At 48.4% G+C, this 17,635-nt stretch overlaps 1 protein-coding gene across 7 annotated transcripts in view; it reads left to right on the forward strand.

The window, feature by feature from the left end:
• YTHDC2 (YTH N6-methyladenosine RNA binding protein C2) overlaps window positions 1-17,635 on the forward strand; it is a 226,407-nt gene that overhangs the window by 63,726 nt on the left and 145,046 nt on the right. For all 7 annotated transcript variants that reach the window (XM_073552136.1, XM_073552137.1, XM_073552138.1 and 4 more), the window contains exon 8: window positions 3,796-3,952. In XM_073552136.1, the coding sequence (XP_073408237.1) occupies window positions 3,796-3,952 (157 nt within the window). The remainder of the gene's footprint in view (window positions 1-3,795; window positions 3,953-17,635) is intronic.

Genomic DNA, 17,635 nt, shown 5'->3' on the forward strand with positions numbered 1-17,635 from the left:
CTTCCAGACAGACAAGATCGTCTATCCCAAGGTCCAATCTGCCACCAGAATTCTCAGTCGCTCAATTTAACGGTGTCGCTGTTGAAACCGCAGTTCTGAGAGCGACTGGGTTTTCAGATCGGGTGATTCACACCATGATCCAGACTAGGAAGTCGTCGTCTTCCAGGATCTATTATCGGACTCGGAGAGCCTATTTCAGCTGGTGTTAGAGTCTAATCACATCCCGCTTATGTCCTTTTTCTTCTCCCTTCCATTTTGGGGTTTCTCCAGGCGGGACTTGACGCTGGTCTTACTCTTAGCTCGATAAAGGGTCAGGTGTCAGCGCTTTCTAATCTTTTTAAGAAAAATGTATCCTCCCGTCCTCGGGTTAGAACTTTTCTCTAAGGGATAACGCATGCGGTTTCCCCGTACTGGAAACCCGTGGACCAAACCAAAAAAAGAGTACAAACCCCTGTATAAAATATCATAAAAATATCAAATTTTTTTATATCTCATAGAAAATTAATTATTTGGACAAAACATTGTTCAAATATAAAAAAGGACATGAACAGTGACAAAACACGTGGTATAAATAAATCATATAAGGACTGGGTATAGAAAAACCCTAAGTATAGAACAATATTGCACACAAAATGTGTCTCAATATATATATGGCCACTTAAAATTGGAGAAAAATTCAATACCTTACATAGATTTTATTCATTATCAGTAATCACCTATAAATAGCATTATTAATTCCAAATTATTAAGGTGCCATAATATAATCACAAAGGGGAATTCTTACCCAAATAGGTCCAGATATGCCACACACAATGCAGCCCCGTGGACCCCTGGGACCTCAGTCTAGTCCTGAAAGCCCTTAGGAGTTCTCCCTTTGAACCTCTCCGAGAGGCCTCTCTGTCCTTTCTGTCTTGGAAGGTGGTGTTTCTTGTGGCCATCACCTCTATTAGGCACATCTCAGAAATGGCTGCTCTTTCCTGTTGCCTTCCTTTCTTACTTCTTCACCAGGACAAGGTGGTTTTGCAGCCTCTACCTTCCTTCCTTCCCATGTGGTGTCCGCCTTTCACCTAAAAGAGGATATTGTCCTCCCTTCCTTCTGTCCTGCTCCGAATCAACCTCTGGAGCGTTCACTGAACAGGTTAGACCTGATCAGGGCGGTGTAGATTTATTTGGCTAGGAGCGCCATCTTTAGGAAGACGGACTCTCTTTATGTCATTCCAGAGGGTGCGCGAAGAGGCCTGGCGGCCTCCAAGGCTACGATTGCTCGATGGATCAGGACGGCAATTTTGGAGGCTTACTGGGTCAAGAACAGAGTGCCTTCCCCTGGGATTAAGGCTCACTCTCCTGGGCGGTACAGCATAGGGCATCCGCCCTACAACTTTGCAAAGAGGCAACCTGGTCTTCCATTCACACGTTCGCCAAATTTTATAAGGTACATACCTACGCTTCGGCGAACGCCAGCCTAGGTAGAAGGATCTTGCAGGCAGCAGAGTTGAGTTCTCCGATCTGAACGGAGTTTCTGCTGTTCCCTCCCTAGGGACTGCTTTGGAACATCCCATGGTTTCCTGTGTCCCGCAATGAAGCAATGGAGAAAACAGGATTTTTGGTTACTTACCGTAAAATCTGTTTCTCGGAGCCTTCATTGGGGAACACAGCACCCTCCCCTGTTTATCAGCTCTTTTTACTGTGTTATATTGTTACAGTTTGAGTTGTCTGTTTTTGTTTCTCTCTATTTTGTTGCTTCTCCTACTGCTTTCTCACTAACTGATTAACATAGTGCCAGTTGTTGGGGTGTATACTGCAGAGGAGGAGCTAACTTTTTTTGTGCATAGTGTCACCCTCCTAGTGGCAGCAGCATACACCCCATGGTTTCCTGTGTCCCCCAATGAAAGCTCCGAGAAACAGATTTTACGGTAAGTAGCCAAAAATCCTGTTTTCTTCATGCGAATCAAGTTTTATTTAATACTTTATTTGATAGATATATTAACCATAGATGATTATACATATACACAGGTGCTTTTTTTCTGTAATTTTTTATGAAGATGTATATTTTTGGTGCCTTATGGAAAAATTAATTAATTACACAAAAGCTAAATTTTACAAGATTCTTAATTTACTCTGTATCTCTGAATCACCACCCCACGTCTCTGGGTTTGGCTCTGCTCCTGGACTCCTGTAGCCTTCTGGTCTCTTCTCCTGTGATGTTATCTTCAGGGCAGTAGCAGCACATGGGACATTCCATTCAGAGAAACAAGTTGGAGTCAGTGGGAAACCGGTCAGGTGACTGCATCAAAAAGATCCTATAAATAAATGGCATAAATACTGTTGATTTAATAAATTAAAGTGGTTGTTCATTACTATGACAATCCCTTCTCTATTTGAATGTTTGCCCCTGTGAAAATAAAACACTCATACTCGCATCTCGTGCCGGCGCCGTTCCACTTGAGTTCCCGGGGCCCACGTGCGGTTGTTATGACAAATGAGCCATGCACCCAGTCGTTGCTGGCATCTCTGTCCCCTGTTAGTAATCCAGAGGAAGTGAGCTGCCAGCTTGGGCATAGGGCTCATGTTTCATAACAACCAGATGTGAGCCTAGGGAATGCGAGTGCCAGTACCGGTGGAATGGCGCTAACATGGGAGGTGCATATAAGTATATGTATTTTCACAGGAACAAACATTCAGATCAAGATGAGGTTGTCCTATTAGTGTACAAGCCCTCTAATTGTACTTTGGATAGCGCCTTTAAAATAGGACAAATACGCTATCTTTTTATTTCACCTAAAATATGTTCAAAGGGGTATTAATGTTTTAGAGCAATGATAACTTATTGATAGGACATGCATAGAAACATATAATCATAGAATGGTAGAGTTGGAAAGGACCTCCTGGGCCATCTGGTCCAACCCCCTGCTCAAAGCAGGATTCACTAAATCATCCCAGACAGATGTCTGTCCAGCCTCTCTTTGAAGACTTCTATTGAAGTCACCACCACATCTCGTGGCAGCTTGTTCTACTCATTGATCACCCTAACTGTAAAGATGTTTTTTCTAATATCTAATTTGTGTCTCCTCCCATTCAGTTTTATCCCATTGCTTCTAGTCTTTCCTTGTGCAAATGAGAATAAAAAATGATCCTTCTACAATGTGACAGCCCTAGAATAGGATGCCTTCACTTTGGTGGTGGTTTGACCTCTAGGACCCTCGCCAATCCTGAGAGCGGGGAGAATTTAGCGCTTTGCAGGGAGCTTTATATGGTCATATTCTGTAGAATACATTTGAGCTGCAGTTCCCCCCCATACAGCTGTGGACAAGGCACCTCTGTGCAAAAAAGTCACTTTGCTGGTTCTGTGGCCAATTGTTTTTAAGGCTCAGTTGAGATCTCAGAAGTGGGACACTCTCTTATCTTAAACTCATGACTTATTCTAGCAATTTATTTATTAAATTAGAAAACCTCTTTAACTGCTTTTGGACTGAGCATAGACATTAAATGTCTGGGCGGTCCGCATTTACTCTGCAGTGACATTCTAAGATATCGTTGCAAATACAGAAGCTGAGGCCCGCATTCTATTTTGTAGTGACATTCTGAAACATCATTTCAAAGTAAGCAGCTGCAGGAGTAGGGACCAGACTGGCATAAACATCCAGTCTCGCCATAGACAAGGCAGAGATGATACTACTTTTTCACCAGTCTGATTCAGAGAGATCACAAAATCTGAGAACTTAATTGCAATTTCCACATCATGTCTTTAAGTTGATTGTGCTGCTGAGCTATTTTCAATTTCATTTCACGTAATAGGATGAAGTTCATGAACGTGATCGGTTCAGCGACTTACTGCTAACTAAACTCCGAGATTTAATTCAGGAACATCCAACTTTGAAACTGATTCTCTCCAGTGCTGCATTGGACGTAAACTTGTTTTTGAGATACTTTGGAGGGTGCCCTATCTTATACAGTAAGTAGCTTTCTAAATGGAACCTTGTAATTCAAATAACTAATGTTCACATAATACTGATCATCTGGCCTTTAATTTTAAGCTATAGTAATTCATTTCTGAGATCTCTATCCTTTATGCTTTATGCTAAGTACGATCTTTTTAAATTCGGTTATTAAACAACAACAAACAGATGTACACATTTTGTAAATAACCAATCCAGTGTATACACGATCATCAGAGTATCTGTAAAGGAAGAAAACCAACAAGTTTGCATAGTTATTTGTACAGATTTCATTTTCACAGGTCCTCGCTCTCTTGCGAGGCCTATGGATAATCAAGGAGTAGTTACAAGAACTCATTATTCATCTATACAAATGTTTGGTTATACATAATCCAGAATGATACATTACAACCAAGATATCTAACATAATGCAAAAACTACTCCTACCCTGCTGCCAAAAACAACCTCCATAGCACTGATGACATTATGAACCTATAAAGTATAACTCAATACAGTGGGGAAAAAAAGTATTTAGTCAGTCAGCAATAGTGCAAGTTCCACCACTTAAAAAGATGAGAGGCGTCTGTAATTTACATCATAGGTAGACCTCAACTATGGGAGACAAACTGAGAAAAAAAAATCCAGAAAATCACATTGTCTGTTTTTTTTTTTCATTTTATTTGCATATTATGGTGGAAAATAAGTATTTGGTCAGAAACAAAATTTCATCTCAATACTTTGTGATATATCCTTTGTTGGCAATGACAGAGGTCAAACGTTTTCTGTAAGTCTTCACAAGGTTGCCACACACTGTTGTTGGTATGTTGGCCCATTCCTCCATGCAGATCTCCTCTAGAGCAGTGATGTTTTTGGCTTTTCGCTTGGCAACACGGACTTTCAACTCCCTCCAAAGGTTTTCTATAGGGTTGAGATCAACAAGTTGTGTTTCTACCAAACAGTTCCAGTTTGGTTTCATCAGACCATAGGACATTCTCCCAAAACTCCTCTGGATCATCCAAATGCTCTCTAGCAAACTTCAGACGGGCCCGGACATGTACAGGCTTAAGCAGTGGGACACGTCTGGCACTGCAGGATCTGAGTCCATGGTGGCGTAGTGTGTTACTTATGGTAGGCCTTGTTACATTGGTCCCAGCTCTCTGCAGTTCATTCACTAGGTCCCCCCGCGTGGTTCTGGGATTTTTGCTCAACGTTCTTGTGATCATTCTGACCCCACGGGGTGGGATTTTGCGTGGAGCACCAGATCGAGGGAGATTATCAGTGGTCTTGTATGTCTTCCATTTTCTAATTATTGCTCCCACAGTTGATTTCTTCACTCCAAGCTGGTTGGCTATTGCAGATTCAGTCTTCCCAGCCTGGTGCAGGGCTACAATTTTGTTTCTGGTGTCCTTTGACAGCTCTTTGGTCTTCACCATAGTGGAGTTTGGAGTCAGACTGTTTGAGGGTGTGCACAGGTGTCTTTTTATACTGATAACAAGTTTAAACAGGTGCCATTACTACAGGTAATGAGTGGAGGAAAGAGGAGACTCTTAAAGAAGAAGTTACAGGTCTGTGAGAGCCAGAAATCTTGATTGCTTGTTTCTGACCAAATACTTATTTTCCACCATAATATGCAAATAAAATGAAAAAAAAACAGACAATGTGATTTTCTGGATTTTTTTTTCTCAGTTTGTCTCCCATAGTTGAGGTCTACCTATGATGTAAATTACAGACGCCTCTCATCTTTTTAAGTGGTGGAACTTGCACTATTGCTGACTGACTAAATACTTTTTTTTTCTCACTGTATATTCTTCACTACAGCTATTATGATAATAACAGACCACTATCTACGTGTTGATATAGTAAGGTGAGATGTATTCCATACATGCCAAATTTTATTAAACTTCCCCAAGCAATCCCTATTCTGGTACAGTGTCTGATCGTAAGGCATAATTGAATTTACTAGTTCAATCCAAGCTCTAAGAGAACGATGTTCATTACCCATCCAGCGTGAAGCCAGTTTTTGTCCTTCGTCTCATGGGGGGACACAGGTACTGTGGGTGTATGCTACTGCCGCCTGAAGGCTGACACTTGTGAAAAAAAGAGGTTAGCTCCTCCTCCGCCGTATACACCCTCGCCCCGATTGCGGGCGGAAACCAGTTTTTTTTGCTTAGTGTCTGTTGGAGGCACACGTCAGTCTGTCTCAAGACTGATTTTTTTTTTTCTTTTTTTTCCTCTTTCCCCATGAAGATAAGGCAGGGGCGACGGACCCTATTGAAAGGGTCCGATCTCCCCAAACCAACAACGGGCGAGCACGTGCGAGTGTCCCTCCACGTATCCTCTCCCGCAACGGGGATTTTTTACAGATGTTCCTTTTTTTCACATGAAAACGAGATAGGGGCGACGGACCCTATTGAAAGGGTCCGATCTCCCCAAACCAACAACAGGCGAGCACGTGTGAGTGTCCCTCCACGTGTCCTCTCCCGCACCGTGGGATATTTTCAGACTATGGAGGTGAGATACGGGCGAAGGACCCTATCGAAGGGGTCCGATCTCCCCAAACCAACAACGGGCGAGCACATGTGAGTGTCCCTCCACGTATCCTCTCCCGCACTGTGGGACATGATGCCGGACTTAGTCCTGTCCACCCCAGGGTATTGAAACCCTGGGCTGCACAGAGGCACAAGCGTAGTCTGCGCGACCCCACTGCCCCGCCAATGCTAAGGACTGCGGGGGGCAAAATGGCGGACGGTCCCTCTCCTAACCCCTGCAGGGGGTTAGATGGAGCTAGGGTGCCTGCACCTTCCTGATCGTTTAGGGCCCCCCTCCCCTCTACCTGAGTAATGATGGCCAGGGAGGGCTCCTGCGGCGTCCAGGGATTCGGTTCTGGAGCGTTTCTGGAGGTCCGGCGGTTTTGCCCCCCCCCAGGGCAGATGGGGGAATAAATCGAGGCCGCGGCTTCAGCCAGTGCTAGGCCACGGCCGGAAGTCCCCGGCATCGCGTCACGGTGTCCCCGCCCCCCGCAGCCTGGGCGGGCGCCGGAGGAAATTTAGTCCCCGGCTTTTAGGCCGGAACTAGGCCGCAAAGAAAAGACCGCCCCCAGGATCCTTCTTTTTCTTCCGGGGGCCAGCCTGCAGTACTGACGCGCAGATTAAAGCGGCACCTCGCACGCTGAGGACACAGGACTGGGGTAAGTGCTGCCCCCCAGCCCCACGGACAGGCCACGCTATCAGGAACAAAGAGCGCCTTCCCCCGTTTTTTTTGTCAGCACGGAGACCTGACAGGTACAACATGTCAGGAAAATCTAAGACACATACGTTCCTATACGCTGCATGCATCTCCTGTCAGTCGGCTTTTCCACGGGCGCAGACCAAACGGGTTTACGAAGCCTGCAAGTCCAAAGGCGCTCAGGAGCCCTCCCCTGCGACCGAGCCCAGTGTAACAGCTCCCCCGGAAAGGACGTTATCACTGTCGCAATTTATGGCGTTATTTACGAGACCAATCGAGTCCCTTCGAGCCCCAGATAGGGGCAGGGACAGTGGCTCTCCTGTCTTAGAGGGGTCCTCTACCTCACACGAGCCTTCGGCCTGCAGGGGCCGCTCTCACTCCTGGCAGACCCGGGGGAAACGAACCCACACGGCGTCTCCCGGTCCATCCGGTGCCTCGGCATCCGTGAGCTCTGCTTCTCGCTCCCCGTCGCCAGCAGTTGATAGCAAACAAGGCTCGGACTACGACTCGGATATACACCTCGACCTAGATACGCCAGGTGGTCAGGAAATGGTTGACAGTCTCATAGAAGCCGTCAACCAGACTCTGGGGATTGAGGATGATTCCACTCTGGCTGCGGGCCATAAGGTGTCATTTAAGCATGTCAAGCGTCCCCATAGAGTATTTTGCACTCACCCTGAATTTGAGGACATAGTGCAAAAACATAGAAAACGGCTGGACAGGCGGTTCTCGGATCAGAGGGCACTCGAGGCGAAGTACTCTTTTTCCCCTGGATCTCCGTAAAAAGTGGACGGAATCCCCAATGGTGGACCAACCGGTGTCGCGCTTGGCTACAAGAACTTTACTATCTGTGCCTAGTGGTTTTTCGATTAAGGATCCCACTGATCGTCTCATAGAGAACTTGGCTCGCTCAATGTTTGAGGCATCAGGATCAGCGTTTTCTCCCTCGTTCGTAGCAACGTGGGTAGCCAAGGCCATGATTGGTCAGAAACTTTGAATAGAGCCTTGCAGGACCTAGGCCTACCAGCGGAAGTATCTGAAATCCCGAATCAGATAGCCATGGCGGCGGACTACTTGATTAATGCATCTTTAGATGCGGCCAACTGTTCGGCACTTGCAGCCGCAGTTTGCAAACTCCATTAGGAGAGCGCTATGGTTAAGGACATGGCGGGCTGATTCAGCCTCAAAAAAGTCTTTGACAGCGCTACCTTACCAGTGTGGCCGCCTGTTCGGAGAGAGGCTAGATCAGCTCATCTCCGACTCCACAGGAGGCAAGAGCGGCTTTCTTCCTCAGCAAAAGGCCAAGCCGACGTTTCGTCACCAGTTGCAGGCGCGATTTCGGACCTTTCACAACCCCGGGTGGACGACAGCGGCTAACTCCGCCGCATCAGGGCGTCCCAATCACAATAGGGACCGACAGGTCTCATATAGAGCCAACCCATTGGGGAGGATGCGTGCTAACCAGTCTAGATTGAGAGAATCCAGGTCCCAAAGATCTTCAGCCAAATGACTCGGGGCATTTGCCAGGCGGCACCAGCGGGGTAGGCGGCCGCCTACTCCGGTTTCACCACGCCTGGCTCAATTTTACGCACGACGCATGGGTGAGAGAGCTGGTGTCCACAGGTTACAAGATAGAATTTTTCTTTCCCCGGCTTCCCAAAGTGGATACCCGGGCAAGGGTTCTACTAGAAGCCATCGATTCGCTCTCACAACGGAGTTATCATTCCAGTACCGGAAAACGAAAAGGCTCAGGGCTTCTATTCCAACCTGTTTACAGTTCCCAAAAAGGATGGGACGGTCAGGTCCGTTTTGGATCTAAAGTTCCTGAACAGATTTATCAGGATCAGACATTTCCGTATTGAATCTCTCCGTTCAGTCATAGCGGCAATGAGGCAGGGAGAGTATTTGGCCTCTATCGATATCCAGGACTCCTATCTACATATTCCCATTTTCCCTCCGCATCAAAGGTTTCTACGCTTCGTCATCAACTAGTCTACATTTTCAGTTTGCAGCGCTGCCCTTCGGGCTAGCCACGGCCCCCAGAGTGTTCACAAAGGTCATGGCAGTCCCATGGCCATCCTGCACTCCCGGGGCATAGTAGTATACCCCTACTTAGACGACCTCTTGGTCAAAGCCCCTTCAAGGCAGGCATGCGAAGAGAGTGTCAGCATTACGCTAGATACTCTTGCCCACTTAGGGTGGTTGGTCAGTGTAAAGATGTCATCCCTTGTTCCAGCTCAGAGAATTTCCTTTTTTAGGGATGACCTTCGACACTTGCCGAGGGTTGGTAAGTCTCCCTCGAGACAAGGCCCTAGCCCTCCGGCAGAGGGTGTGAGTACTGCGCAAACCAGTCCCTCACACCATCCGTTTCGGCATGAGGATTCTGGGGAAAATGGTGGCAGCGATGGAAGCGATCCCGTTCGCCCAGTTTCGTCTTCGTCCCCTGCAGCACGCCCTCTTGTCAGCCTGGGACAAGAACCCATTCACGCTCGATCATTGGTGCCGGTTGTCTTCTCAGGTCAGGCAGTCACTGGAGTGGTGGACAATCAATTCCTCCCTGCTTCAGGGGAAACCCTTCCCCCCAGATTAGTGGCTGGTGGTGACAACCGACGCCAGCCTTTTCGGCTGGGGAGCGGTTTTTCGCCACCACACAACCCAGGGATGGTGGTCACCGCAGGAGGCAGCCCTCCTGATCAACTTGTTGGAGATACTGGCGATCCGGCTGACACTGCATCGATTTCATCACCTTCTAGCAGGCTGCCCCGTCCGGATTCAGTCGGACAACGCCACGGCGGTGGCTTACATAAGTCACCAGTGGGACACCCGCAGCAGGGAAACCATGTGCGAAGTAGGGCATGTGCTTCGCTGGGCCGATAGGCATGTGCTTCGCTGGGAGTAGAGAACTGGGCGGCAGACTTTCTCAGCCGGCAGGGGCTTGCGTCCGGAGAATGGTCACTTCACCCAGAGATTTTTCAGCAGATTTGCCAACGGTGAGGGAACTCCGGATGTGGTTCTGATGGCGTCCAGGGTGAACGCCAAAGTGTCCATGTTCGTCGCACGGTCCCGGGATCTGCAGGCAATTGCCGTAGATGCGCTGGTTCTGCCATGGAATCAGTTTCGCCTCCCATACCTGTTTCCCCCGCTGCCTCTGCTTCCGAGGGTCATCAAGAAAGTCAAGGCAGAGGGGGTGCCAGTGATTCTGCTGGCCCCAGACTGGCCTCGTCGGGCGTGGTACGCAGATCTAGTGCAGCTGCTTGTCGACGTGCCATGGCGCCTGCCAGAGCGCCCAGATCTACTATCTCAAGGGCCAATCTGCCACCCTAACTCAGGGGCCCTGTGTTTGACAGCTTGGCCGTTGAATCCTGGATTCTGACGCAGGCGGGGTTCGGGCGCAAGGTAGTTGCTACGATGGTTAGCGCCCGAAAGCCTACCTCGGCACGAGTTTACCACCACACCTGGAAGGTTTTCTTTGCATGGTGCCGGGGCAACGGTTGTTCGCCACTGAGATTCTCCATCCCTAATATCTTAGCTTTTCTCCAGTCTGGTTTAGACTCAGGCTTGGCTCCCAGTTCTCTCAGAAGACAGATATCGGCTTTATCCGTCCTCTTTCAGCACAGGATTGCTAACAACTTGCAGGTTAAGACTTTCATCCAGGGGGTCTCCCACTTGGTACCTCCCTATTAGGCACCTATGGATGCCTGGGACCTTAACCTGGTCCTAAGTGTTCTGCAGGAAGCTCCATTTGAGCCGCTGCAGGATGTCTCTTTGTCATACCTTTCCTGGAAGGTGGTGTTTCTGGTAGCCATAACATCGATCAGTAGGGTCTCGGAGCTAGCAGCGTTGTCTTGCCCAGCACCGTTCCTGACCTTTTACAAAGACAAGGTGGTTCTTAGACCAGCTCCTCCTTTTTTACCAAAGGTCGTTTCCTCGTTTCATATTAATGAGGATATTGTCTTGCCCTCTTTCTGTCCAGCATCGGTGCACCGCGTGGAAAAGGCTCTTCATACGTTGGACCTGGTGAGAGCTCTCAGGAGGTACGTGTCGCGGACGGCACCCTTTCGTCAGTCAGACGCGCTGTTCGTGCTCCCTGAGGGTCGCAGGAAGGGACTCGCTGCTTCAAAATCGACCATAGCCAGATGGATTCGTTTTGTTATTCAGGAATCCTATCGCGTCAGAGGCGCACAGATTCCGGTAGGGATCAGAGCACACTCTACTCGGGCAGTGGGCGCCTCTTGGGCACTTCGACACCAGGCTTCGGCGGAACAGGTTTGCAAGGCAGCAACCTGGTCCAGCCTGCACACGTTTACTAAACATTACAATGTTCATACTCATGCTTCGGCGGATGCGAGCCTGGGTAGAAGGATTCTCCAAGCAGCAGTGGCGCACCTTTAGACAAGAGGTGCATGTAGCTTGGATCGGTGAGTCAACTTCCCACCCAGGGACTGCTTTAGGACGTCCCACAGTACCTGTGTCCCCCAATGAGACGAAGGAGAAACATGGATTTTTGTGATAACTCACCGTAAAATCCTTTTCTCCGAGACGCTCATTGGGGGACACAGCACCCACCCTATTAGCCAAGTGGCTTCTGTTTAATTAATATGCTTTCGGTAAGAAACTAGGGGGGTTATTTTCTAGACATGTTGTTACCTGTATTAATAATAATAATAATAATAATAATAATAATCTTTATTTTTATATAGCGCTAACATATTCCGCAGGGCTTTACAGTTGCACACATTATCATCACTGTCCCCGATGGGGCTCACAGTCTAAATTCCCTATTAGTATGTCTTTAGAATGTGGGAGGAAACCGGAGTACCCGGAGGAAACCCACGAAAACACGGGGAGAACATACAAACTCCTTGAAGATGTAGCCCTTGGTGGGATTTGAACCCAGGACCCTCGCCCCGATTGCGGGCGGAAACCAGTTTGGTGCAAAAGCAGTAGGAGATCAAACAAAAATCACTAACCACTCAGCCACCGTGCTAGGTTGATGTTGTCTGATTTTTGTTTGATCTCCTACTGCTTTTGCACCAAACTGGTTTCCGCCCGCAATCGGGGCAAGGGTGTATATGGCGGAGGAGGAGCTAACCTCTTTTTTTCACTTAGTGTCAGCCTCCAGGCGGCAGTAGCATACACCCACAGTACCTGTGTCCACCAATGAGCGTCTCGGAGAAAATAATTTTACGGTGAGTTATCACAAAAATCCATGTTTTCCTGGCTTAAAAAAGTGTTTCCTGCAGGAAAATTTTAACGTGGTGTCCCCATATCTCTTCTTCTAGCACACCAAACAGATACACCAATGGAGTATGAGGAGCAGAAGTACATATGATGGAGGTTAACAATGAGGTCACCTCGCTCCAAAAGGATAGAATAGTTGAGCATCTCCACACCATATGTATAAAATCCGCATCCATTGTATGACATCTTGAACATTCTGAGGATTGGGACCACCCCATCCTAAATAGCCGTAGTGGGGTCAGATATGACGGGTGCACTATATACATTTGAGTCATTTTATTACTGGCTGATGGAGACACCCCGGTTGGAGAACCAAGGATCTCCTCCCAATCTTCATTCTGGATATCTGGAACTAGAGACCTCCACCTCTCCTTTACTGACGATAAAACAGAGTCAGAACCCGTGGACAACATATATGTATATAGGCTAGAAATAAGACCCTGGGGGCCCTGTGATTTGAGAATCCCTATTAAAGGAAAGGACGATATTGCTTGGGTCGTATTTCTCTTACGTAAGTGCGATTGAATTGCTGATCTAAGCTGTAGGTATCGAAAAAATTGGGACCTCGGGATACCGTATTTAGTTTGTATTTGTTCAAAGGACATTAGGACATTGTGATCATATAAATCATTAATTGAGGAAACATTATATGAGATCCAGAATTGAGTGGACGGGTGGTTTAATAGCATTGGGAAATAGGAATTATTCCATAATGGTATGTTAGCTATAACGTCGACAAAGCGAACCACTAGTTTAAGTTGTCTCCAGACTGACCTTGCCAACCGGAGTAAGGGTAATAATCCAGAGACGTTAGGTTTGTCTACAATTTTTGTGACACAACAGCGATCTCACCAGCGAGATCGCTGTGTGTGACAGCGATCAGCGACCGGCCCCCCTGCCGGTATCGCTGATCGCTGCAGGAAAGGCCAGGACTTTTTTTTGGTCGCTGGTCTCCCGCTTGCCACCACGCATCGCTGCGTGTGACAGGCGGGAGACCAGCGATCTGCTGGTAACTAATGTACGCATCGGGTATCCAAGGGACATACGTCCCTTAGATACCCGATGTGTACGTTAGTTACCAGAGCGCTGATGCAGGGAGCTGGTAACTAACGTACACATCGGGTATCTAGGGACGCACGTCCCTTGGATACCCGATGTGTACGTTAGTTACCAGCTTCCTGCATCAGCACGCTGGTTACTAACGTGCACAGCGAAGCTGGTGAAGCTGTCTGTTTCACAGCTCACCAGTGATCACATAGCGATTCACCAGCGATCCTGACACATTGATATCGTTGTCAGGATCACTGGTGAGTCGCTATGTGTGACTCCAGCCTTAGGCAGGCAATGAATGGGCATCCATCTACTCAGGGCTATGATTTGCCCAGCCAAGTAATATAAAAAGAAATCTGGCAATCCCGTTCCGCCCAACTATTTAGACCTAGGTAAAGTAGACAATTTGAGTTTGGGTCTAGTCTTCCCCCATATAAAGGATGAGATTAGTAAATTTAGGCCTGAGAAAAAAAGATGTAGGGATCAGTACTGCTCTATGTTGGAGGGAGTAACTGAGTTTGGGAAGTAGGATCATTTTAATCAGGTTAATACGTCCAGAGACAGATAATGGCAATTTACTCCAGATAGCAAATTTAAGTTTAACAAGATCTAACAACGGGAGAATATTCATTTTTAAGTCTAGTCTAGTGTATTTTGAAATATTGAAATATTTATTCTCAGGTACGTAAAGTTAGTTACAACAGGTAATGGGGATAACGTTTAAAGGTGATCTATTGGACCAAGGGAGAGAGGCACCAAGGCAGATTTATCCAAATTTATGTATAATCCCGTATAGTTACTAAATTTGTTTATAGTAGCAATCACACGCGGTAGTGTTTCTTCTGTTTTATCCATAAATATCACCATGTCATCAGTGTATAGGCCAATGGTGTCTAAACGGCCCGCTATTTCTATACCTTAAATGACTGGAGTGGATCTTATACGGATCGCCAGCGCTTCAATTGCAAGCGCAAAGAGGGCCGGGGAAAAGGGGGCACCCCTGGTGTGTTACTCTTGCCAAAGATAACGATTCCAATACAGAGTTATTTATTATTGTTCAGGCTTTTGGTTTCATGTACATCACGCAGATTCACATCCTAAATTTAGAGCTGAATTCATATTTTTGTAAACATGCAGATAAGAAGGACCGCTCAAGAGAATCGAAGGTTTTAGCCGCATCTAGCGAGGCCAAGGCCCATTCATTATCTGGCACTAGGGAACTGTACTGGTCTGGATGTATTATTTCTAGTATCACCAAATTTAATCTAGTGGCCAGGATTTTAGAGAAGATCTTATAGTCCATATTTACCAACGATATGGGGCAGTATGATCCACATTCAAGAAGATCTTTCCCCTCCTTCTTAAGCACTATTATATTTGCCTCATAAAAAAGAGTCCGGTAAAGAACCTTCCTCCCAAGTCCTCCGAAACACCTTCAGAAGGAGTGGTGCCAAAACATCCCAATACTTCCTGTACATTTCTATGGGAAATCCATCCAGACCAGGCGCCTTCCCAGAGGCCATATCCGCTATGGCTTCATTTATTTCCTCTATTGTGAAGTCTGTATCCAGAAAGGCTTGTTGAGCGGGACTCCGTGTGGGAAACTTTACGTCTGATAAATGCTCAAGGCAGTCTGAAGTACTAAAATGCCGATTGGAACTACCGTATTTTCTCCTTCGTCTCATTGGGGGACACAGAGACTGTGGGGTGTGTGCTTCTGCCGTCTGGAGGCCGACACTAAGTGTACAAAAAAAGAGTTAGCTCCTCCTCCGCCGCATACACCCTCGCCCCTAGGCCGGGCGTAACTCAGTTTTTGCTTAGTGTCTGATGGAGGCACACGCAGTCTGGAGTTCCAGACTAGATTTTTTTTTTTTTTTTCTTTTCTATGAAGATAAGATAGGGGCGACGGATCCTATAGAGAGGATCCGATCTCCCCAAATCACCATCGGGCGACCACGTGTGAGTAACCCTCCACGTGTCCTCTCCCGCACCGAGGGAAGGCCGCGAGATCGCGCGAGGCCGCGCGCCGACTTCCGGTGGTAGGCTGACTTCCGGTGGTAGCCGGAAATCCCGCCCGCTGACGCGAGAGAAACGGCGGGCGCACAGATCCCGGAGAGACTTCCGCCCTAACACCTCGCATCCACGCAGGGGTACTGCAGACAGGAGCCGGTGGGTGAGTGAACTCCGTTTGGAGAACCGCGCTGCTTGTCAGGGAAGAGGTTACCCTCCTCCTCCTTCTACTCTGCCTTCAGCCTGTGCAAGTATGTCTGCCAAAGGGAAAGCTCATTCTTTCCTTTACGCGGTTTGCGTGTCCTGTGGGGTCAGGCTGCCAAAGGCACAGGCGGGTAAATTTTGTGAAGCCTGTCAGTCGGAGCGCGCCCAGGAGCCCCCCACTGTTTCTGAACCCAGGGGTCAGGACCCCCCGGAATGGGCGGTGTCCTTATCGCAGTCTATGCTGTCCCTTACAAGGGCAATTGAATCCCTTCAGGGCCCGGGCAGGAACAGGGAGGGGGGTCTGCCGGCGGAAGAGAGCTCGTCCTCGTCTCAGGACCCTCCAACCATTAGAGGTCGCTCCAGTACCAGGCAGGCTCATATCAAGAGAGTTCGTTCCCCGTCGGCCGGACCCTCCGGGGCTTCGGCGGCGGGTAGTAGGGCATCCCGTTCCCCGTCACTGAGCGCTGGGAGCGATCAGGATGAAGGAGAGGAGGAAGAGGCCTGGAATCTAGAAAGTCTGGGGTTCCAGGATTCGGTGGACAGTCTTATTGAGGCAGTCAACCAGACATTAGAGATCGAGGACGATGTGCCCACAGTCTCAGGTCACAAGGTCTCTTTTAAGAAATCCAGGCGACCACATAGAAGATTTGCCACGCATCCGGAGTTTGAGGAGCTAGTCCAGAAACATAGAGATCATCCGGATAAGCGTTTTGCAATGCAAAAAGCGCTGCAGGCAAAGTATCCGTTTCCTCCTGAGCTCCATAAGGCTTGGGTAGAGTCGCCAGTAGTGGACCCTCCGGTATCACGTTTAGCATCAAGATCGCTATTGTCAATACCCAGTGTTTCCTCTATAAAGGACCCAACTGATCGCCTCATGGACGGGCTTGCCCGCTCGGTATATGAGGCAGCAGGGTCGGCTCTGGCCCCCTCCTTTGCGGCGACTTGGGTGGCTAAGGCCATGGTTTCGTGGGGGGACGCTTTGTATAAGGCCCTCCAGGACAGGGATCTGCCCGCGGAGGTCTTAGAAGTGGCAAATCAGATGTCAGGAGCAAGTGATTATCTTGTCAGCGCCTCACTGGACGCGGCCGAGTGTTCGGCGGTGGCGGCGGCGAATGCGATCGCCATTAGGCGTGCATTATGGCTGAGGCTGTGGAAAGCGGATTCTATCTCTAAAAAATCCTTAACCTCATTGCCGTTTCAGGGCAGTCGACTATTCGGTGAGAAGCTGGATAGGCTTATCTCAGAAGCCACAGGGGGGAAAAGTAGTTTCCTTCCGCAGCAGAGAAGTTGCCCGGCATTCAGGCAAACGCAAAGGCGTTTTCGACCCTTTCGTAGCCCCTGGGGGGGGACTTCGGCCAGGGCATACTCCTCCGCAAACGATGGCCAGAGTAGGGAGAAACAAGTCTCTTACAGGGCCAATCCGCTGGGTAGAGGCCGAGGCCATTTACCCAGAGCGAAGGGGGCCAAGCCCCAAAAACCTCCAGCTAAATGACTCGAGGCACTTCGTACCTACGGACGACAGAGTGGGCGGACGCCTACTAAGGTTCAGCCACGTTTGGGTCGCAGTGACACGCGACACTTGGGTGGCAGAACTTGTATCGTCCGGGTACAAGATAGAGTTTGTCGGACGGCCACCACAGCGATTCTTCCGTTCGCGACTTTCCAAAACAGATTCGCAGGCGGAGAGTTTGTTACAGGCTGTAACGTCGCTACAGCACAAGGGGGTCATCGCCCCAGTGCCGCAGGGCGAAGAGTCGCAGGGGTTTTACTCCAATCTTTTTTCGGTCCCCAAGAAAGACGGGACTGTGAGGCCGGTTCTGGATCTAAAGATCCTAAACAGATTCATCAGGGTCAGGCGATTCCGGATGGAATCTCTCCGCTCGGTCATTGCAGCCATGGATCCAGGGGAATTCCTGGCCTCAATCGATGTGCAGGATGCATATCTGCATATTCCGATATTCCCCCCACAC

Source organism: Dendrobates tinctorius, unplaced genomic scaffold (genome assembly GCF_039654945.1).
Source record: "Dendrobates tinctorius isolate UK_male_01 unplaced genomic scaffold, ASM3965494v1 ptg000003l, whole genome shotgun sequence".
Taxonomy (NCBI): Eukaryota; Metazoa; Chordata; class Amphibia; order Anura; family Dendrobatidae; genus Dendrobates; species Dendrobates tinctorius.